Source organism: Schistocerca nitens, chromosome 3 (genome assembly GCF_023898315.1).
Source record: "Schistocerca nitens isolate TAMUIC-IGC-003100 chromosome 3, iqSchNite1.1, whole genome shotgun sequence".
Taxonomy (NCBI): Eukaryota; Metazoa; Arthropoda; class Insecta; order Orthoptera; family Acrididae; genus Schistocerca; species Schistocerca nitens.
In genome coordinates this window covers 81,888,387-81,912,741 of record NC_064616.1, presented here as the reverse complement: position 1 = coordinate 81,912,741, position 24,355 = coordinate 81,888,387, and the positions used below count along the sequence as shown (strand labels likewise).

At 42.3% G+C, this 24,355-nt stretch overlaps 1 protein-coding gene across 7 annotated transcripts in view; it reads right to left on the bottom strand.

The window, feature by feature from the left end:
• LOC126248046 (homeotic protein female sterile-like) overlaps positions 1-24,355 on the bottom strand; it is a 296,375-nt gene that overhangs the window by 255,414 nt on the left and 16,606 nt on the right. For all 7 annotated transcript variants that reach the window (XM_049948674.1, XM_049948680.1, XM_049948681.1 and 4 more), the window contains exons 2-3: positions 18,972-19,116; positions 1,107-1,155 (exon numbers count right to left, since the gene is read on the bottom strand). In XM_049948674.1, coding sequence (XP_049804631.1) covers positions 1,107-1,155; positions 18,972-18,988 — 66 coding nt within the window. In that variant the 5' untranslated portion in view covers positions 18,989-19,116. The remainder of the gene's footprint in view (positions 1-1,106; positions 1,156-18,971; positions 19,117-24,355) is intronic.

Sequence of the window (24,355 nt, the reverse complement as noted above, 5' to 3'; positions counted from 1 at the left end):
AAGACAACAAACATCTGCACTAACAGTTCATTGACGTTTGCAGCAGCATGGACTATCAGCTCTGAGACCATGGCTGCAGTTACCCTTGACGCTGCCTCACAGACAGGAGCGCCTGCGATGGTGTACTCAATTACGAACCTGGGTGCACGAATGGCAAACCGTCATTTTTTCGGATGAATCCAGGTTCTGTTTACAGCATCACGATGGTCGCATCCGTGTTTGGCGACATCGGGGTGAACACACATTGAAAGCGTGTATTCATCTTCGCCATACTGGCATATCACCTGGCGTGATGGTATGGGGTGCCATTGGTCACACGTCGTGGTTACTCTTGTTCGCATTGACGGCACTTTGAATAGTGGACGTTACATTTCAGATGTGTTATGACCTGTGGCTCTACCCTTCGTTTGATCCCTGTGAAACCCTACATTTCAGCAGGATAATGCGCGACCACATGTTGCAGGTCCTGTATGGGCCTTTCTGGATATAGGAAATGTTCGACTGCTGCCCTGGCCAGCACATTCTCCAGATCTCTCACCAATTGAAAATGTCTGCTCAATGGTGGCCGAGCAACTGGCTCGTCACAATACGCCAGTCACTACTCTTGATGAACTGTGGTATCGCATCGAAGCTGCATGGGCAGCTGTACCTGTACACACCATCCAACCTCTGACTCAATGCCCAGGCGTATCAAGGCCGTTATTATGGCCAGAGGTGGTTGTTCTGGGTACTGATTCCTTGGGATCTATGCACCCAAATTGTGTGAAAATGTAATCACATGTCAGTTCTAGTATAATATATTTGTCCAGTGAGTACCCGTTTATCATCTGCGCTGCTTCTTGGTGTAGCAATTTTAATGGCCAATAGTGTAGAAACCACGTAATACCAAAATGTTGGTAGCTCAACATCTATTTGAACCCTGCTGGTATAAACTGTGAATCCAATACCTTGATCACTGCAATACATCCTGCAATTTACCTTTCATGGCAATGGTCTAAGCATATGAGTTCTCCAGAAATACTAACTAGATAGAAATAAACATTGTCTATAATGGTAAAAAGCACTTACCACCAAATTCAGACACTAAATAAATTTTGTTTACTCACCGTACTGCTATGAGCCACCGAATCTACCTGCTGCATTTCCTGGTCACGTCTGCAATTAAAAGGTATTTTCAGTTAGTGAAGTTCAGAACAATATGACAAAATAATAATAAAACATCATACCTTTGAAGCTTACTGAGCAGCTTGCGTATATTAATCTATATGTTATAACCTTTCCCTGACAACCATTCCACATCTGCAAATAAAACCTTATTACAAACAGCCCAGTCCAAGCTTCCAAGAAAAAATTAGTGAATGAGAAACTATGTACCTTGAAATATTACTTACTGAAGTCTTGTCTATAATCCTGAACACACTCTTATTGCGTACATGTACAACAAGGTAATGTGAAGTACACGAAATTAATACATTGTACAATTCCCACTACAAAGGCACTAAGAGTAGACTATTAATCTCATTAGATGTATTCAATCATGCAAACCAAAGTGCTACAACCTGCATTCTGGTAAAAACGAAGCTTCTGGTTGCAGTTCACACATTTACAAAGTGGAAAACATAGGAAGTGAGAAAGTAAAACAGCAAGTAGAAATTGCTATGGTTATTATACCGAAGCGTATGTTAAGAGCACAGCTTTTCCTCTCATTAGAGCTCATAACTGTCACATGGGTGAGCGGATTCCAATTATTTTTCTCTGAACCTGGTTTGAGTAAAATACAACATCACCATTCCCCTAAGCTCCCATTAGGTACCAACAAAGGAATGGCTGCTTCCAAAGTATACAACTCTTATTTCCTTGTTTCTGGTAAGCTGTTCTCATCCACTTCTTGCAACAGCCAAGTAGATGCTTCTCATAACGTATCTAAACTTCATTCTGTCAACCACAACTACAGGGTGTCATACTCTACAGAGGCCCCGCAAACATGTAGTAATTCCACTGCAATTGCACTGTGTAATTTCTGACGTTTGACGTGCCAACAATGCAGTCTGCAACATGGTTTGATATAACAGCATGTTTCTGCACGTCGCTGTGGTTGGAGATCAGTGTTCAGTGACAGTGTGTCGCTCTCTGTCAAAAAGCATGTGCTTCTTGTGAAACCATATCCGATTACTGGTTCCATTAAGACATGTCAGCGAATGTGTGTTGAACGGTTTGGTGACCAACATATACTGTCTAAATGCTGCATACAAAAGATAGTGAACAAGATGGAGAGCAGTGGAACAGGGTTGAATCTTCACGACGGGGGACAGCCGCCATTGTCAGAAGAAAACTTGACTGATATGAAATGATTGTTGGTCTCTCCTGCAAAGTCTGTTCAACATTTATCTCAGGAATTCTGAATGTCACGGAGCATGTCACAGAGCTATGAAGAAGGCTGCCATCTATCCATACGTATTTACAGTTGTTCAGGAACTGAATGTCAATGGCAAAGACAAATGCACAACATTTTGCTGTTGGTTTCAGCAATTTATTGCTCAGACAATGGTCGAACAACCCCCGAATTAACAAAAAGTTGGCGTTTACTGTGCAATATCACAGCGTCACTTCAGACTTATTTTTTTTGGGGCCTACTGAGACATGTGCAGTTTACATCGAAACGTTTCGGGAATTTGCGAACCAGTTGGATGATGATGAACTCACCCTCAGTTGGTACCAACAGGATGGCATCACATCCCCCATGGCTCGAGTGATCACAGCTGAGGTCTGATTACTTTTCCCCAGCAGAGAGATTTTGAAAGGACCTTTTTTGTTGTGGTTTTAGGGCACAAAACTGCTACGGTCATTAGCGCCTGGTCTGTGGATTAGGTAAAAAAAAAAACACTAAATGGGAATCAGCAGCAATGGGAGCAAAAATCAAATAGTGGGGAAACTAAAAAACAGATAGAAAGCTTAGAACACCCCTATAGAGGGGGGGGGGGGGGGTGTTGTTTTCCCCAAAAAAGCTTCAAATGACCAACATCTCACTGACACTAATAAACTCGAGGACGTGATCGGCTGAGCACGTGTCATCTGCTAAAATCAGGCGACAGCTGTAGATGGGCGTGTAGTGGAGTAAAATAGGGGCACTCAAGTAAAGGGTGTCCCACCATCCACAGCTGAGAGCAGTGGGGACAAAGCAGGGGAGGATCACCACTTAAAAGATGTCAATGGCTAAAAAGACAGTGCCCTGTCCGGAGTCTAGTTAAAATTACCTCCTCCCGGCGACGAGTTCAGGAGGAAGAGGTCCAAGCACAGGGAAGAGCATTCACGTCCCGCAATTTATTATTGGGAAGTGTGGACCAATGTGCGTGCCATAAAAGAGCAACACAACAACATAAAACACACTGTTGATTGGCGAAGGGAACCGTGCGAACATCAGGCTGAAGAAGAGAGACTGCAACCTTAGCTACTGTATCGGCCGCCTCGTTTCCACAGATACCAACGTGTCCTGGGATCCAGAGGAATGCCACAGACACACCCCTAAAGTGGAGCAAGCGGAGGCAGTCCTGAATCCGGTGGACCAGACGGCCGAGCAGAGGAGTAAACTACGCTTCCATAGTCCAATTTTGAGTGCACTAAGGCGCAACAGAGGCGGAGAAAAACCACTTGGTCCACCCCCCAGGAGGTACCATTCAGAACACAGAGGGTGTTGACGGATCGCAGACAATGAGCCAAAAGATAGGAAACGTGAGGGGACCAGCACAGTTTCCTGTCAAACGTAAGACCCCAAGACGTCCGCGAAAGGAAGGTCAATAGGGCCTAGATGTAGGGAAGGCAGAAGAAACTCCGTACGACCCCGAAAATTAACACTAACAGTCTTACTAGGAGAAAAGTGGAAGCCGGTTTCGATGCTCCGAGACTGGAGGCGATCGAGACATCTTTGAAGACGTCATTCAAGAAGGCTGGTCTGTTGAGAGCTGTAGTAGATCGCAAAATAGTCCACAAAGAGGGAGCCCGAGACATCGGGAAAGAGAGAATCAATAATAGGATTTATGGCAATGGCAAACAGTACAACACTTAGCACTGAGCCCTGGGGTGCCCTGCTTTCTTGGTTAGGTTAGGTTAGTGGTGTTTAACGTCCCGTCGACAACGAGGTCATTAGAGACGGAGCGCAAGCTCGGGTTAGGGAAGGATGGGGAAGGAAATCGGCCGTGCCCTTTCAAAGGAACCATCCCGGCATTCGCCTGAAACGATTTAGGGAAATCACGGAAAACCTAAATCAGGATGGCCGGAGACGGGATTGAACCGTCGTCCTCCCGAATGCGAGTCCAGTGTGCTAACCACTGCGCCACCTCGCTCGGTTGCTTTCTTGGGAGAAAGTACGGGAGAGAGTAGTGTTCACCCGCACTTTAAATGTGTGCTTTGCCATAAATTCAGAAATAAAAAGGTGCAACCAACCTCGAAACCGCAAAGAGAACAGTTTGCGGAGGATGCCTATCCTCCAACAGGTATTGTATGCTCTCGCCAGATCAAAAAATATTGCTACCGTTTGGCGTTTCCTGAGAAAATTCTTCACTATATAAGTGGAGAGAGCAACAAGATGGTCATGTGCAGAATGATGCTTTCGGAAACCGCGTTGGGTAGGTGTTAAAAGGCTTCGGGACTCCAGGCACCAGGCTAAACGGCAATTCACCACATGCTCCAAAACCTTACATACACTACTCTTGAGAGAAATGGGGCAATAGCTAGACAGATGTTTGTCCTTTCCGGGTTTCGGAAAAGGAACGATGATAGCTTCCCGCCATCTTCTGGGAAATGTACTGTCGGTCCAAATTCGATTATAACGGTGAAGGAGGTAATGCAGACTATGGTATGATAAATGCAGCAACATTTTGATGTGGATACCATCCGGTCCTGGGGCAGAAGAGTGAGAAGAAGAGTGAGTGTGTGTGTGTGTGTGTGTGTGTGTGTGTGTGTGTGTGTGTGTGTGTGTGAGTGTGTTTTTTTGGAGTTCCCGCAAGGAGAAAACGGTATTACAGCTTTCGCTATTTTGAGAGGAGAAAGCAAGAGGTTGCACTTCCGCTGCACGCTTCTTTGGGAGAAAGGCTGGCGGGTAATTTGAAGAGCTCGAAATCTCAGCAAGGTGTTGACCCAATGAGTTAGAAACTGCGATGGGTTCCACTAAGGTATCACGCGTGACAGTGAGCCCAGAGATTGGGGAGAAACTAGGCGCGCCAGATAACCATCGAATTCGACTCCAAACTTCTGAGGAGGGAAAGAAGGTGTTAAAAGAGCTAGCAAAGAAGTCCCAGCTTGCCTTCTTGCTATAGCGGATGACGCGACGGCATTGCGCACGTTACTGCTTAAAGCAAATACAGTTGGCCAAAGTAGGATGGTGGCAGAAAACGCGAAGAGCACATCGCTGCTCACGTATTGCGTCACAGCACGCCTCATTCCACCATGGAACTGGGAGGTGCCAGGGCAAATCAGAGGTGCGAGTTACTGAACGTTCCGCGGCTGTAAGAATAACTTCTTTAACATGAGTTACCTGATCGTCAATGCTAGGGAAGTGACGGTCATTGAATGTCGTTTGAGATGAAAAAGTGTCCAATTGGTTTGGGCAAACTTTCAGCGTCTTGGGCACATATGTGGCAGTTGCGGTTGCAATCTAAGGACACGTGGAAAATGGTCACTCCAGAGTGTATCAGCAAGAGCAAACCATTCAAAGCGCTGAGCTAGCGGAACAGTACCGACCGAAAGGTCCAAACGAGAGAAATTCGTTGTGGAGGCAGACAAAAATGTAGGTTCCCCAGTGTTGAGGCAAACAAGATCCGCTTGGTGGAAATGTCAATCAATAGGGAGCCTCGCGAACAAGGACGCGGAGATCCCCAAAGCGGGTGGGGGGCATTGAATTATTGAATTCCCAACAATCAAATCGGGGGGGGGGGGGGGATTGGGGGGGCAGCAGAATCTGACCAAGGAGATGAAGATCAGCTCTTGCCATCAGTATGGACAATGGAATGTATACGGTACAAAGAGAGAAGGTGTACCCAGAAAGGGAAAGATTGACAGCAACAGCTTGGAAGGAACTTTTTAAGGGGATTGGGTGATAATTGACAGTATCATGGAGAAGAATCTTAAGCCCCTGTGTGTTGGAGTGCCATTAACAAAGGGGACTGACTGAAAATGAGGGAAAACAAAGCAATCGTGAGGACGCAGCTTTGTTTCTGGCAGACAGAAGATGACCGGCAAGTAGGATCATAAGAGGATCGACAACTCATCCCGATTCGCTTTAATGCTGAGAATATTCCAATGGATAATTGACATAGGGTGGACAGAAAAGGGAAGAATCTAACCACAATTGCTCTCAACTCAACAACTGCTGAGAGCCAGCGGCCAACAGCGTGGAACAGCATTCAGCCAAAGGCAGAAGATACTGATTCATAGGTTGTTCGGGGGCAGCTCCTGCCACCAGCAATCGGCCGGTGGATTGGCCGCCAGCAGTGCACCTTGGCGACAGGGAAGACGGCTTAGGGCGCTGTAGATGAGACACGTCGTGGCAGAGAAGGAGAGGAACTTCGTTTCTTATGAGCCTTCTTGGAAACAGGACGTTGAGATGAGGGAAGAATCGATGGTTGTGAAGTCAGGTTACATTAAAAATCTTCGTGAGTAGGTTCTTTTTTTGAAGTCCGGGTGTCTGATTCTGGGGCTCATGATTTAGCAGAAGCCGATGAAGGGTGAGCCATAGAGTGAGCAGGTGATAGTGGGGAGGATGAATGGGCGATCTTTGCACTGGCCAATCTGACAACCGTTGCACTAAAGGTGAAATCGCAGATCTGCGTGGCTGCCTCCTTAGTAGGCCGAGGAACGCAAGGACAGTGCTATATTTACCTCTTGGAGGCACAGTGGGCTTTCGACTGGCGAATAACTTACGAGCAGCAAATGTAGACACCTTTTCCTTCACTCCGATTTCCTCAATAAGCCGTTCATCTTTGAAAATGAGGCAATCTCTAGAGGAAGCAGAGTGTACGGGTTGGAAACAAGTCCTTGTCAACCCTTTTCATGACTATGTACAGCCGTTATGCCCTGGTCGAACAGGTAGTTTTGAATTTCCTCGTTGGACAATCCGTCGAGTGAGGGTGTATAAACCACCCCGCGTGATGAATTTAAAGTGTGGTGCACTTTCGTAAAGGGAAGGTGTGTAGCAGTGAAGTTCACAGCAAGTTTTGTGTCTGGATGGCACCGACTGTTTCTAACAACAAGGTGCCATTTCGTAATCGGGAACAAGACTTTACAGGACCTGCAATTGCTTCGACACCTTTCTGAATAATGAAAGGGTTGACTGTGGAGAAGTCTTGACCTTCGTCCGACGGAAAAACAACACAGAACTGTGGCACTGATGGAAGAATTGTCCGTGGCCAAGACTCATTTAACTTTCGCTTGTAAGCAGAAATTGTAGACGTAGAGGAAACCATTGCGGAAGTATCCCCCATGATTACCGGCATCTCCGATGGCGCGCTCCTTGCTTGTGGGGGCCCTCTCTGAGGGCACTCCCGACTTAGGTGATCGTTCACACCTCCCGAGAAACGGACAGAGGGACCAATCGGCACGTTCGGAAGGTACCAGCTCGGGAAATCACCCCTCTCTGGGCCTGGCCATTACCAGGGGGTACGTACGCGTCCTACCTGTCTACCTGGAGCGGGGAATTACGCGTTGACGGGGCAACGGCTACGCATGGGAACACGTGGGTCGGCATTCAGACATGCACAGGGAGGAAAGAAAGAGAAAGGGAAGAACAAAGAAAAGAACAGAGGTCTCAAAAGCTGCAGTGGAGAAGAGGGTAAAGAGAAGAGGCATGGAAAAGAGGAGGACAAAGGGAGGACAGACACTTTCCAGCATAGAAAGCAAAGAAGAGAGACTGTCTTACAGTTACAAGTGTCCGTCTCCAGACATAGGCACGAAACATACTCCCATGGGGGAGAAGGGGAAGGGAAGAGGCGGAGGTGGGGGGGGTGGGGGGGGGATGGGGAAGGATGTGGAAAAGGAAGGTATGCAGACTGGAAAGGAAAGCGAGCCACACTACCTCGGGGCCCTGTGCTCGCCACGCATGTATCCAAAAAAGAGTTTTGGATCCCCTGGGGGTTCGAAAGGACTGTGGCCCCCCAAGGTCACTGATAAAACACCACTTGACTTTTTGCTCTGGGGTGGCATAAAAGCTCATGTCTACATGAGTAGATCACACAACTTTGAAGATTTACGAGAGAACATCATCTGTGAAATCCAAGCAGTGACACCAAAGGTTCTAGCAGCAACATTCGAGAATCTGCAGTGTCATGTTCAACTGTGTTTGCAAGTTGAGGGCAGTCACTTCCAGCACCTTTAGTGATTCGCCTTTATTTCCCCATGAACAAGATATGACATGTTCATTTCATTTCCTGATTTTTATGCAAAGCCTTTAGGCGTAATTTAAGCTAATGTACGTATGTATGTATGTATGTATGTATGTATGTATGGCTTCTTTGGAGCTGGACACACTGTACAATGTAACATTAAGAGAAACCTGCTAGTTTTAACAAAAATATGTACAACTGGATTGGTTTTATACAAATCAGGTAAGAGTGTAGTACCAACCAAGTACCACTTCAAACTCTTCTTGGCGCATTCTTACATTAATCACAAATGGAATAATTAAAATTAAGAGAAAAAGAATTTGTTTTTACCTGAACAGCACAGGTGGCCAATTGTAGTATCAAGTTATCAACCTAGTTATAGGAAAGTTCCATTTACCAACTATAACTTTCAGTTTTGTTATTAACTTTGATATCAGAGGGCCACAGGGGCAAAGTACTAAATCTTCCATATTGAATTACACACATTAATGTAGATATTTGTTTTATGGGCACTAGGCTATGGTCCACGGCATAATTCTTTAAGATTTTGCCTTCCAATGCTGGACACATGAGATACTTAAATGACTCTCAGTCTCAAACAATCCCAACAAGCCAAACCGTTTATATGTATCCACGCAATAGTGTTCGTTTGCCTGTTCATGATGTCATCAGATCATTGCCTAGGATCACGGAGTCACACTGACTGATGTTATGGAGCTAGCAGTGGGTAAGAGTTGTAACTCTTTATTGTTGATTTTGTGTTTTTGAATTTCTATTGCTTCTCTGTACATACTAGTGTAGCAATGATTAGATCTTGGAGAAAATATAGTGTCAGAGAAATGGATTTGGTGGTTCTAATGATTTTTTCCGCTTTGCCCATGAGGCAACTGTTTCTGTTCCTTAAGGCAGGTGCTAAGGCTTATTTTGTAGTTCCTATGTACACTTGACTGCAAGTGCAAGGGATTTAATATAATCCTGCTGTGGAAAGCATAAATCCTTTCCTCTGTTCAAATATTCATGCATCTTGTTTTTGGCTTGAGCACTGTACCAATACCGTGTTTTCTGAGTGCTCTGTTGATGCAATGTGTGACAGTTTTTACACACAGGAGGAAAGCAGCCTTCAGTCGATTCCTTGGCAGCAGTCTGACATCACAAGCTAACCATTTTGTGCATACAGATAAAGCTTGTTTGAGATTGTAACTATTTTGTGAATCACTCAAGCCTATGACAATGTCTACATTATTGGAAGACAAAACATCCGGCAGACAACTATACCACTGGTCCACGGCATAATGTCCATAAAACAAATATCAGCAATAATGCAAATACCAGCGATGAAAACCTGCATTCTATTGTAGTGTCATAGTGCTGATACTAAGTGTGTTGTGTAATGTCGCAGCAGTCAGATTTAATTATGCGCCAACCAGTGACACCTTATGTAGCAGTAACACTGACAGTTTATTCTTTGATTTTTCCATTGCATACTTCTTGCATTATAATGTGTATAGAGTTACAGTTTCTAGTTTCCCAGTTATGAGCCAGTGCTTAAAATTCAGGGACGAGTCTACTTTCAGGTATATCATCTCATAATATATTTATTACTCAAAGTTGTTATGTATTTGAGTATGTTTATTCTGATTAATAGTTTCTACATTTAACTGATCACAAAAGTGATTTTTCCAGCACTACCACTTGGCCTAATAAAACCTGTGGAACTTAAGCTTTTACATTTTTCATGATTCTACACCATAAATTCATAGCCCCTATGAAAAACCCATAAAATCAATGCTAAAAATTCCCCGATTTTACATTTACCTCAATTCTAAGTTCTTACTAGACGCCTCGCTTGACTTCGTCCAGTTTTCTTCCTGTTGACATTTGATGTGACTGAACAAGTTATAACTGGCACAAAAGGCAAAAGGTTCGCAACATGGGTGGTGACAGAGTTAAGGGAATATTTTAGGCCATCATGAAGAGGGGAGATGTGAGAGAGGAAATGCTGACGTAATCCACGACCAGTGTTGCCAATACAACTTGCAACATTTAGCTTCACCACACTATTATACAACTACTGCTAAGTTGCAGTGGTACTGGGAAAACAAGACAGTCAACGCAAAGTATTCCGGACCGAGCCAATACATTACCAAGGGGCCCATACAGCACCTTTTCTTTCGAAACTTTTAACTCAGTCTCATCTTTTTGCATGTATTTCCAATGTACTGTATTCAGCAACAATATCAAGTGTCAACTATTTAAATTCAAACAGTCTTGAAGCATACACTCAATTATCATTGAGGAAAGGGCGCCCATTTCCAGCTAGTGAACTCTTATTGTCTGGTTACTTGTTAAGTCACCCAATAGGCAGCGCAGCCACCACATCACACTAACACACACAAAATGAGCTCTCCTACTGGATATGCAGAGAGGGGGAGTGGCTCTCCAACGACTGGAATGCAGGTGGGGTGAAAGCATTTTGTGAAGTGCTGAAAATATACTTTTCGTGCAGATGACGTGCTTTGACAAAGATGTCACACGGAAATAGAAAAAGTTTTGCAATAGCACATTTTAAAGACTTTCATGTTCAAATCCAACATAATACAGTGCTACAACTACATACACTACTCATGTATATACTTTGCACCACACACTGTAAATTGCAAAGACTGGCAGCAGTGATAGAGGGCATGAAGCAGAACTGTAGCACCCGAGTTTGTTTTATCAGATTTACATTTTACACAGTGTACAGAAATTCAATGAGGCAACTTCTTAGAAGCGTGCAACATCAATTGGGGGACGCAAACTCATTTTTCCATGTGTCTGTTTCTCTGATCAAGACTAAAATAACAGTAACTGTGGTGAGCATATGAAGTGCCGCTCATAAGAAAAGCATCAGCCAATAACAACAATGGTGACTAAATTTGTCACTTAGCAGATGTCCACATTTCTGCTTCTGGTTTAACCACTTATGTGCTGTGATATTTTTGGTGTAATTCAACATGTTCATCAATTTTTGCTTTTTTCTGGGCGAGGACAAAGGATGATCTCTCAAAACATGAATTTTGAACGTATCTTCGGATCAGAGCATGTCAGAAAATAGCTCAATTACCTGATACCCAGAGACCAATTTCAATTTTGGTGAGTTTACACATCTCTAAATTAAAAAAAAAAAAAAAAAAAACAGATGAAATCCATTACCACAAATTATTGTATAAACATTGTATTGCACATTTAATTTCCTTCACTTAGATTTTATACAAAGTATTGGAGAATATCGTGATTTTTAATCATATATGCCCCAAGTACACGTGTTTCTGCTCATATTTTGGGGGGGGGGGGGGTTAACATTTTCCTCTATTCAGCATTTTCCTCAGTTTTGCATTTTTTAAGTCCGGACCACACGAAAATGTAAAATAGGGGTTTCACTACACATGCTACCAAAGGTCTGATAGCTCTAACTATATGTGCACTTGAGCAATTGGTGATCTCAGCGTGATTTTAACCTGATGAGAACTAAGCTGCAACCACAATTTGAAAATAAATAAATAAATGTTCACTAGATGCAAGACGAACCAGCTGTTTTAAGATCAGCCATGTGCTTACCTCCACTCTGGCCACATAATCCTATACTATGGTTCGGGCAAGTTGCAGAGTGTCTTTGCAATGCCAGCATTATGGCTGATTCAGCAAAGTTTGCCCTAGTAGTGAGACAGCTAGATTACCACATCCCAAGGAAGTACCGGATGTCATAACTGTGCCACCGCCAGCAAATTCTTATGACAAGCTCAAAAGAGAACTAATTTGAAGAGTCACAGCCTCGCAGGAGGATATTGGAGATCGTATGCTGACCCAGTACCTTCAGCACTTAAGGAGCAAGGTGGATACCAGTACTGTTCCATAATCTGCTGTGCACCATTTGAATCAGCCACCTATCACCAACAATCAAGGCAATAACAGCATCCCAAATAGCGATTCCATTACCCGCCATTGCAGAGCTTGCACACAGAATTCAAAGATGCCATTACTCCTGCAGAGCATTCCATGTGCTGGTACTGCCGCAAGTTCAGTGAGCAGGTGCAAAAGTGTACTGTGCTGTGTTCCTTCACATACACCAGCAGCAGTCTGCAACAGGCACAGCAAACTGCCTGTCCATATCACAGCACCAGTTTATCAGCAACAGGTTATCAGGCCAAAAATATCTGGTGGACACTGGTTCTGGTTTAACTATAATGCCACGAACATCAGCACAACACAGCAGACCACTAACGGCATTCTGTTTGTCAGCAGCTGACAACTCTTCCATATCGACAAATGGATTTGGATTTAGGACTGCATCACCCATTTGTCTGCATCTTCACTGCCACCAACATCTCTGAAGCAGTAATAGGTGCTGATCTTCTCGCTTGTTACCATCTCCTGGCAGAGGTGGTAAATGCTCAGATCGTTGACAGTGTTAATAGCCTGACTGACAGGATTTTGTCGCAGTGCACAGTGCCAAGCTAACATAAGCCAGCGACTGGAGCGCCCTGTTACAGAAATTCCCAGCTTTGACTAGACCTGCAGGCACTCCAAAACAAGTGCTACACATAATACTTCGCACCATATTAAAACTACTGATTGCCCAATGGCTATTGCTAAAGCCACGTTTGACACCATGCTGAAAGAAGGCATTATCCAATCAAGTGTCACATGGCCATCCCCTTTACAGCCAGAAATGTAGAGCGCAGTGTGCATGTGGAAATAATCATGCACTTAATGCCAAAAACCCCCCCATGAACCATGGACCTTGCCGTTGGTGGGGAGGCTTGCGTGCCTCAGCGATACAGATGGCCGTACCGTAGGTGCAACCACAACGGAGGGGTATCTGTTGAGAGGCCAGACAAACATGTGGTTCCTGAAGAGGGGCAGCAGCCTTTTCAGTAGTTGCAGGGGCAACAGTCTGGATGATTGACTGATCTGGCCTTGTAACATTAACCAAAACGGCCTTGCTGTGCTCGTACTGCGAACGGCTGAAAGCAAGGGGAAACTACAGCCGTAATTTTTCCCGAGGACATGCAGCTTTACTGTGTGATTAAATGATGATGGCGTCCTCTTGGGTAAAATATTCCGGAGGTAAAATAGTCCCCCATTCGGATCTCCGGGCGGGGACTACTCAAGAGGACGTCGTTATCAGGAGAAAGAAAACTGGCGTTCTACGGATCGGAGCGTGGAATGTCAGATCACTTAATCGGGCAGGTAGGTTAGAAAATTTAAAAAGGGAAATGGATAGGTTAAAGTTAGATATAGTGGGAATTAGTGAAGTTCGGTGGCAGGAGGAACAAGACTTTTGGTCAGGTGATTACAGGGTTATAAATACAAAATCAAATAGGGGTAATGCAGGAGTAGGTTTAATAATGAATAAAAAAATAGGAGTGCGGGTTAGCTACTACAAACAGCATAGTGAACGCATTATTGTGGCCAAGATACACAAAGCCCATGCCTACTACAGTAGTACAAGTTTATATGCCAACTAGCTCTGCAGATGATGAAGAAATAGATGAAATGTATGACGAGATAAAAGAAATTATTCAGGTAGTGAAAGGAGACGAAAATTTAATAGTCATGGGTGACTGGAATTCGTCAGTAGGAAAAGGGAGAGAAGGAAACATAGTAGGTGAATATGGATTGCGGGGAAGGAATGAAAGAGGAAGCCGCCTTGTAGAATTTTGCACAGAGCATAACTTAATCATAGCTAACACTTGGTTCAAGAATCATGAAAGGAGGCTGTATACATGGAAGAAGCCAGGAGATACTGACAGGTTTCAGATAGATTATATAATGGTAAGACAGAGATTTAGGAACCAGGTTTTAAATTGTAAGACATTTCCTGGGGCAGATGTGGATTCTGACCACAATCTATTGGTTATGAACTGCAGATTGAAACTGAAGAAACTGCAAAAAGGTGGGAATTTAAGGAGATGGGACCTGGATAAACTGAAAGAACCAGAGGTTGTAGAGAGTTTCAGGGAGAGCATAAGGGAACAATTGACAGGAATGGGGGAAAGAAATACAGTAGAAGAAGAATGGGTAGCTCTGAGGGATGAAGTGGTGAAGGCAGCAGACGATCAAGTAGGTAAAAAGACGAGGGCTAATAGAAATCCTTGGGTAACAGAAGAAATATTGAATTTAATTGATGAAAGGAGAAAATATAAAAATGCAGTAAATGAAGCAGGCAAAAAGGAATACAAACGTCTCAAAAATGAGATCGACAGGAAGTGCAAAATGGCTAAGCAGGGATGGCTAGAGGACAAATGTAAGGATGTAGAGGCTTGTCTCACTAGGGGTAAGATAGATACTGCCTACAGGAAAATTAAAGAGACCTTTGGAGAGAAGAGAACCACTTGTATGAATATCAAGAGCTCAGATGGAAACCCAGTTCTAAGCAAAGAAGGGAAGGTAGAAAGGTGGAAGGAGTATATAGAGGGTTTATACAAGGGTGATGTACTTGAGGACAATATTATGGAAATGGAAGAGGATGTAGATGAAGACGAAATGGGAGATAAGATACTGCGTGAAGAGTTTGACAGAGCACTGAAAGACCTGAGTCGAAACAAGGCCCCGGGAGTAGACAACATTCCACTCGAACTACTGATGGCTTCGGGAGAGCCAGTCATGACAAAACTCTACCATCTGGTGAGCACGATGTATGAGACAGGCGAAATACCCTCAGACTTCAAGAAGAATATAATAATTCCAATCCCAAAGAAAGCAGGTGTTGACAGATGTGAAAATTACCGAACTATCAGTTTAATAAGTCACAGCTGCAAAATACTAACGCGAATTCTTTACAGACGAATGGAAAAACTGGTAGAAGCTGACCTCGGGGAAGATCAGTTTGGATTCCGTAGGAATGTTGGAACACGTGAGGCAATACTGACCTTACGACTTATCTTGGAAGAAAGATTAAGAAAAGGCAAACCTACATTTCTAGCATTTGTAGACTTAGAGAAAGCTTTTGACAATGTTGACTGGAATACTCTCTTTCAAATTCTGAAGGTGGCAGGGGTAAAATACAGGGAGCGAAAGGCTATTTACAATTTGTACAGAAACCAGATGGCAGTTATAAGAGTCGAGGGGCATGAAAGGGAAGCAGTGGTTGGGAAAGGAGTGAGACAGGGTTGTAGCCTCTCCCCGATGTTATTCAATCTGTATATTGAGTAAGCAGTACAGGAAACAAAAGAAAAATTCAGAGTAGGTATTAAAATTCATGGAGAAGAAGTAAAAACTTTGAGGTTCGCCGATGACATTGTAATTCTGTCAGAGACAGCAAAGGACTTGGAAGAGCAGTTGAACGGAATGGACAGTGTCTTGAAAGGAGGATATAAGATGAACATCAACAAAAGCAAAACGAGGATAATGGAATGTAGTCAAATTAAGTCGGGTGATGCTGAGGGAATTAGACTAGGAAATGAGACACTTAAAGTAGTAAAAGAGTTTTGCTATTTAGGGAGTAAAATAACCGATGATGGTCGAAGTAGAGAGGATATAAAATGTAGACTGGCAATGGCAAGGAAAGCGTTTCTCAAGAAGAGAAATTTGTTAACATCGAGTATAGATTTAGGTGTCAGGAAGTCGTTTCTGAAAGTATTTGTATGGAGTGTAGCCATGTATGGAAGTGAGACATGGACGATAACTAGTTTGGACAAGAAGAGAATAGAAGCTTTCGGAATGTGGTGCTACAGAAGAATGCTGAAGATAAGGTGGGTAGATCACGTAACTAATGAGGAGGTATTGAATAGGATTGGAGAGAAGAGAAGTTTGTGGCACAACTTGACTAGAAGAAGGGATCGGTTGGTAGGACATGTTTTGAGGCATCAAGGGATCACAAATTTAGCATTGGAGGGCAGCGTGGAGGGTAAAAATCGTAGAGGGAGACCAAGAGATCAATACACTAAGCAGATTCAGAAGGATGTAGGTTGCAGTAGGTACTGGGAGATGAAGCTTGCACAGGATAGAGTAGCATGGAGAGCTGCATCAAACCAGTCTCAGGACTGAAGACCACAACAACAACAATGCCAAAATGGTGCTAAACTGCTGTGGGACTATAATTACACCTTGCATGATGCAACCATATTCAGTGTACTCAATTTTACTAAAGCCTACACACAGATCCCAGTAGCAGAGGAAGACATACAAAAACCGATGATTATCACTCCATTTGCATTATCAGAGTAGATACATGACATTTGGCTTATGGAATGCTACTTAGATGTGGCAACGATATATGACTCAGTTCTGCAAGGCCTGCCACTTTGCTTTGCTTACCTCAATGAAATGCTTATCTTTTCAGTCACTGAGAAGCAACATCAACATCTTACTGAAGTATTAAAGTCCTTAGAGCAGTTAGTTTGGTCTTGAACACAGTTAAATATATGTTCAAGCAATCCAAGATTACTTTCCTTGGCCATCAGATATGTTCTGCAGGCTCCTTACCATGATTAGAAGAGGTTAAAGCCATCCTGCAAGTATCGAAGCCGAACACCATCAAAGAATTATGCCAATTCCTAGGAATGTTGAATTTCTATCGTCACCACCTACTAAGTTCAGCAGAACTACAGTAACCGTAAACCGCAGCACTTGCTTGCCACGAGGTTAGAAACAATATTCCAGTTCAGTGGACTGATGTCATGTCCTCTGCTTTTTTGACGCCATAAAACAGAGTATGGCGAACATTGTACTTCTAACACACCCCAAAGCTTGATACATCCTTACCATTAGTGGTGGACCCAAGTGGAACAGCTATCGGTGCAGTGTTTTAACAACTGTCTGATGGCTCCTGGCAACTACTTGCTTACTTAGTCTCACAAACTATCACTGTCACAGCAGAAGTGGAGTGCCTACGACCACAAACTTCTTGTGTGTATGAAGCAGTCTAGTATTTTTGGCCGCAGACAGAAGCAAGGGAATTTAACCTCTACATGGATCATAAACAACTAACTTATGCCTTTAAGTGGAACAGTAACAATTGCTCACCTTATCAGAATAATCAACTAGAATTTATAGCTCAATTTAGCACTGACATTAAGAACATTCTTTACAATGTAGTTGCTGACTGCCCGTCATGCGTCAAGTCCCACCAATTCCACAGAACTACTCCAGGTATAACAAGATGACCAGGGGCTCCAGAGTTTCTTAAACAATGCTACATCTGCGTTACGGATGAATCTTGACATTCCTGAAGATGTCCAGCGATGTTGCAATGCCCCTCAGAGAAGATATTATCCTTTCCTTCCAGTTGAATTTTGTAGAGAAGCCTTCAACAGCCTGCACAACTTATGTCACCCTGGGATCTGTCCCATATTTTGCCTGGTGTGTAAGCATTTTGTCTGGCCTGAGATGGAAGAAACAGACTCCCTGGAGTGGACATTTACAAGTTTATAATGTCATCTTAGAAGAGCGTCTCACGTGCAATCATTTTACTAGCTGGCTGGAACTAGTGTCAGTAGACAATCTTTCTGCAGAAACGTTAGCCCTCACTTTTGTGTCAGCCACTGCACATTACTTCTGACTGCGACAAACAATTTTGAGTCAGACTTACTTGCCGAGCCTAAATTCTAGCCGCCACTGACACTATGATTTAATTACATATGTATTATAAGGACAAGTTTGTGCCAATAATCAGGAAAGAAACAATATTTCTGGTAAGCCCAATGTGCTGCACAAAAATACTTTAATAGGTTATTTAATTTTAGCATTGATCCCTTTCATTGCAAACTGTCTAACAAGGGAGCAATTTGTTCCCAGTTACAAAAATCACACAGAAATTCTACGTGTAATCCCCGAAAAAACCTTTCTCACATTTAAGTGAGCTATTTTCCATCTTCCATTTCACAAATGCTGACAAAGACTACTGTATGCAATAGTGTGTATTTTGTCACTTTTATTGAGCCTGTTTGAAAACCCTTGTTTTATAGATAAAAACTATGCAACTTGTACGTGTCCAACTCATACTAGTACCTGGAGGAACACTATTATGCATGCTCAAATGGCAAAAGAATCACCGTCTCCTTTTTGTAACAAAATATAAGGTACATATGCAGTTGCAAGCAACTCAGAAAATCACTGATGTGGCTGGGAAGGAAATACTTTATCACAAAGAAATGCCTTTTCTCGTTCCAGCCACAGAGGAGATTAGAAATGATGACCATTAATATGGCCCTGCATAAGCTATTGATCAAGATTTATACTTTACACTCACTTCACTGATCTTCCATCATATCTTCATATTAGGTATTTGCATGACCTCGACAGACCTTTCTGGTATAACTATTTTGGAGTTCATATGATACTGTTACAGATCTGCTTACAGGAAGTTGAACAGTTATTAGTATTTTCTATTTGTACTACACAGAAGAAGCTAATATTATCGAGAGGTGGTTTGAAAATTCAAAACTTCCATCAAGTTTTAACATGATGCCAAGTCTCTTGAGAAAAAACATACCTTCGTGGGAGTGGAACATCAGGGAATGTCAACAGCCTAGAATCTTTCAACAGTGGTAATATTACAATTTTGGTTGCAAAACTACAGTATGCATCACTGGTACAGCTTTTTTTTTCACTTACCTTCCTGAAATATACATGTGTGAACAATAGCCTCTTCATTTACGTCACAAAGCTGCAGGTACATGCCCTTTCTTAATGGTGTGGTGTGCAAGACAACACCAACAAATTTTCATCTGTATCACTGTGCATTCTCAATAGCTAACATCTGAAAAAAAAAACAACAACAGCATAATTTACAGAGATGTTTCAGGAAATTATTTGAACACAATCTGACTACTCTCATTCTTAACACTTGATGATATTTTGAGTTACACTTAAATACAACACAAAGTCATAATAAAACAATTACGTCCTCCATAAAAATAACACACTGAAGCATCATATGACCAAACATCCAAAATTTCAAAGTACAAGAAGACAACCATTAAAAACACTACACAGCCAATATAACAAATAAAAGATACAAAAATCCCAGACACAGCAACACTCCTCTCATTTGATATAGAAAGCACGTATTCCATACAATTCAAACAACCTCCCTCCCATCCCCCCCCCCCCCACACACACACACGAATAGAAGTTAGTCTTTAACATATACTTAGTTAGGTTGACAACAAGTAGGTATACATGCCAAAGAGGAGGAAACACGTAATGGAGTTGCAATATTTACATTGTTAAAAGCGGTGTCAAACGAAATAGTTATATAGAGTGGCAAAAGAACAATAGTACACCACAAAAACGGAGAAACATGGTGAACAGTGTGAAGAAACCCAGAATGAGATTTTCACTCTGCAGCGGAGTGTGCGCTGATATGAAACTTCCTGGCAGATTAAAACTGTGTGCCCGACCAAGACTCGAACTCGGGACCTTTGCCTTTCGCGGGCAAGTGCTCTACCATCTGAGCTACCGAAGCACGACTCACGCCCAGTACTCAAAGCTTTACTTCTGCCAGTATCTCGTCTCCTACCTTCCAAACTTCGGTAGCTCAGATGGTAGAGCACTTGCCCACGAAAGGCAAAGGTCCCGAGTTCGAGTCTCGGTCAGGCACACAGTTTTAATCTGCCAGGAAGTTTCAGTGTGAAGAAAGTCAAAACACAAAGTTGTGCTTGTATGTCAGTAATAAAGTGGTGGTGGGACCACCAGATGCGAGGAAAAACAGATCAGCAAATTCTAAGTAATTGCCCTTTTTTTTTTTCTTCATCATCAAAAATCGCAACATGAACTGTTTAATAATCTAAAAATAACAAAACTGTACTGTTAATAGATCCCACTGATAATGCCTTAGAACAAGAAAAAGGTGAAAAGCATCTCTGATAAATAAAGTGGCAGCAGAAAAGAGCAGTTTTATTTACAAAACAAGTATAGTCCACGTGTTTCATTAACATGCAATGACACCCATGTACATGAGCATTTTCTGCAACAAATTTCATAGCACAGTAGCAGCTAAGTAAACATAAGTTCATACCAATTTACTGTAAATTATTTCTGTGGAACAGCAACTACTTCAAACATCTTTTCAGACTTCCATTGGCGCTATACCAATTCCAAAACGTGCAAATATCAGACAATTTAACAAGGTGACTACAAATAACAGCAACAGAAATCACCCACAAACTCTCAGAAGTATGGCGACATCAGTTAGAAATAGTTTACTTTGAAAAATATCACACACTGCGGGAATTGGCAGTATACAGAGAGCTCTACATTGCACAGTTTCTTTATGTAAGTATGAGCTACCCATAATCATGGGAAACATCCGTGGAAATTTACTTCTGATACGTCTCAGTGTGTCAGTGATACGTGATACTTCTGATACGTCTCAGTGTACCAGTTAAGTAAAAAAAAAAAAAAAAAAAAAAAAAAAAAAAAAAAAAAAAAAAAAAAAAAAAAAGGGGGGGGGGGGGGCAAAAATACAATATATGAAACATTGTAAAAATGCATAAAAACCCTAGCATTGTTACTCACCAAAGTAAACCATTCTGCATAAATCTTTTAGTTTTAATTGAATTATGAATGATAATGTGTGTGTGTGTGTGTGTGTGTGTGTGTGTGTGTGTGTGTGTGTGTGTGTGTGCGCATACATACTCGCACTATTTTTTATTGTTTTTAGCACCATATATTAAGGCTTCAGTGTTCATCATTGGCACACTAGTGCAGAAGGTGACACAAAACCCATTAAACTACTTATATCACATGTTTATTTACATATACTTGCATATTTATGCTGACTCTTGTTATTTCTCTTGTGTTCAGAGTGAAATCAAATGTAGGACAAAGCTACTTCTTAGACCTAGGTCCTAAAACATCACTTCGAACTTGTTTTATGTTGAGTGTATTTTTCAACATTCATTGATCTGAAAAATGTATCTTGTGTTATAGCATCAGTTTTAACCTATATTTGTGCTTTATACAAGTTTGGAAGTAGTATCATTGTTCACCTAAAATTGCAGCATGTACCTACGCATACAAAAACACATTTTTGAGGAGTTCTGAAGTTACAAATAAGTGTTCGGCATAACATTCCATAGTAAATTGTTATTTGAGTTGCACTTACTGTAGCATCTATAACAACTACCATACGATGTTGCACAGTTTCCCTGTTCAATGTGAGTGTATGCTTTCTGCATGTATTGTAAGCTTACACCATTTTCAAATTTCTTAGTGACCATAACTATGAAAAATGTTCCAAGCAGCTCCAGGAAAGGACTAATATTATCCCAGGTTTTTCTCTTATCACAAAAGAATCACTTTGTTGGGTAATCACTTCATTTCTTAAAGGAAAGTAGTGTAAAATATCCAAAAATTATTTATTTAATGTTCCATAAAATATTTCACCAGCCACAATGCAACCCCACTGAGACACGTACAAGAGATACCGAAGATACCTAAAGTACTACCTTGTCGTGCAGATAGTCCCCTCTACAGCAAGTACAGGATCTGTAACCACTCGTCCACAAGACTGACTGGCATGTCAATGGTAGGTACAGTGGCCGTGCAGAGGGCAGACAGAAATCTAACACCCCCACCCATTCCCCTAATCATTAAGTCTGAGGTGATTTCTTCCACTGAAACTGATCGACTGACACACACTTCACTTGTAAAACCTTGCTGTCTCACATGTCAAGGGGACGTTAACACATTAGGGCAGAGGACTAGTAATCATCAGCAGTTTAAACTTATTGGAAATAATGGTACCCTTTCTGGAAATGGCAGCATGGGATGGGAAGACGATCATCTGCATACACTTACTATTAACGAGAATGTCTGGAGGACTCATTCTACCTGAACAGCCTGTTCCAGCAGCCACTGAGGCAACAAGGAGCTACTGACTATAGATTGTGGCACCAGTTGAAACAAAAGATGGCCGTCACACAAGTTCTGAGGTTATACTTTGATCATTCTAATGACTGGCAGATATGGTTGACAGGAACAGTCTTGCAGAATTTCAACTAGGTTCACAATCTGCATCACTGCCCTCAGAACTGATTGCGGGCCCATCTGGTTCTGAGTTGAAAGCAAGGCTAGAATCAGATACTTGAAGGTTCTGTACCATACTCACCTCCCACTGTAACCAGAAACCTTACAGAAAACCCTAGTTCATTGGTTTTCAAGTTCCCCGTCATACTGTAATCATAAGGGGAGACTCATCACCCAACAATAATTATGATAATTACAGTTTTGTTAGTGGCGGGCATGGCGAGACATACTGCAAAACTTTACCGAGCACATTCTCTGAGAAAATTGCCTAGAATAGTTCATACAGCACCCTACTCGTGATGAGAATAAATTTGATCTATTGGCAACAGACATGACCTCTTTGAGGTCATTCGTGCCACAACTGGTATCAATGACAATCAGTTATTTTCAGTGACGTGATTACCCAATGACAAAACAAGAAGGAAGATTTATACGTTCAGCAAACTAGATATAGAAGCAGAAGTGTCATATCTCAATGAGGAACTGGAGAAGTTTAGCTCTGACCAGAAGTACACAGAAGAGCTTTGCTCCAAGTTTAATGATTTAAAAGAACAGTTGATCATGCACTGGATAATTGTGCACCAAGTAGAACAGTATATGATGGGAGGAACCTTCATGGAAAACAGACACCATAAAGCAATGTCTAAAGAAACAGGCTTATGCACAATACATGCAAAACAAAATAAGAGCTGTATGTCTGGATCAGAATAACAATGTGATTGGCATCTACACGTTTACAGTGTTGCTGTCGTAGCAACAACCAATCTGAGAACACACTGTTGCACCTCCTGTCCCATTCACCACAGCCAGAACGGACTGCAACACTATTCTGTTGCTGATGATGTTTGTGGCCAGTAAATTAACTGTTATCGTTTTGTTTTCATTGTGTGCTTCATTTCTTTGTGTGGCATGTATTTTACACAACATAATGACCGAGGCGTGCAATGAAAGTGAGCAAATAAATGTGGCTGTTAAAAAGAAAGTTTAATGATCTTCTCACATTTTGTAGGGTCAGGTGTGCAGGCATGGGCACTTGTTGCGAAGAGAGAGGCAATTGTGACTCTACTGCTCCTAATGAAGGTGGTAAAAAAAAACTGCAGACACTTACAACATTCACAGTGTAGTCCCAAGTAAGGATACCGCCCCACAGGCAGCATTATGTCAGTAACAGAATTTCAAGTTTCTGTTTTATACTGATAGCGGTCACGCAGGATCAGGTGTAATTAGTGGCGCACACCCGCTAAGCCACACCTCCAGTGACTCCATACAAGTGCCCTCTGCTGCTGCGACACACAGCGGCCAGAGGCAGCCACTTGGCCCACTTGCACTCGCAGTCACTTCGACACGTGATGCTACACAGATCGTGTCTAGTCGCAGTTCTGACACCATCATTCATGCTTTGTCATAGTTGGACTCTGTTTAGTGCTGCATTATTTGCAATGAATTGTCATACACTGATAAATAAAAGTTAAGTAAATCTTCTGTTTGTCGGATAATCTTGTTCGCTTATCATTTCTGCTCCTGCCCAGCTTTCCTATGACAACAGTTGCCACACCACTCTGTAGCCCAACTCTCCTTACCATTGTGTGTGAAGTCTTACACAACATACAAACAGTGTCATGAATGTTAAAGAATACCACATAGAACATAAAGAGGCTTGTTACCTAGGCTACAAACATCCAGTTAGAAAGAGAGAAAGATGAAAATGAGTTGGGCACAATGTATGTGGGTATTATGAGAGAAAGAAACATCAAACCATAGAAGTATTACTTCTTGCAAGATAGAACTATTCAGTGGCAGCAAAACTAGTTTAACAACTATCAGAGCCCTGCGATTCAGATCTAAAAAAATTAAGGGATGCAAAATAATGTGAACGTGTGATATTCTTGTGTGGTGTTATCGATTTCTAAGAGGCCTTGTGTGGCTATATTTGACTTTGATAAATGCCAGTCATTTTGTCAGCAAAA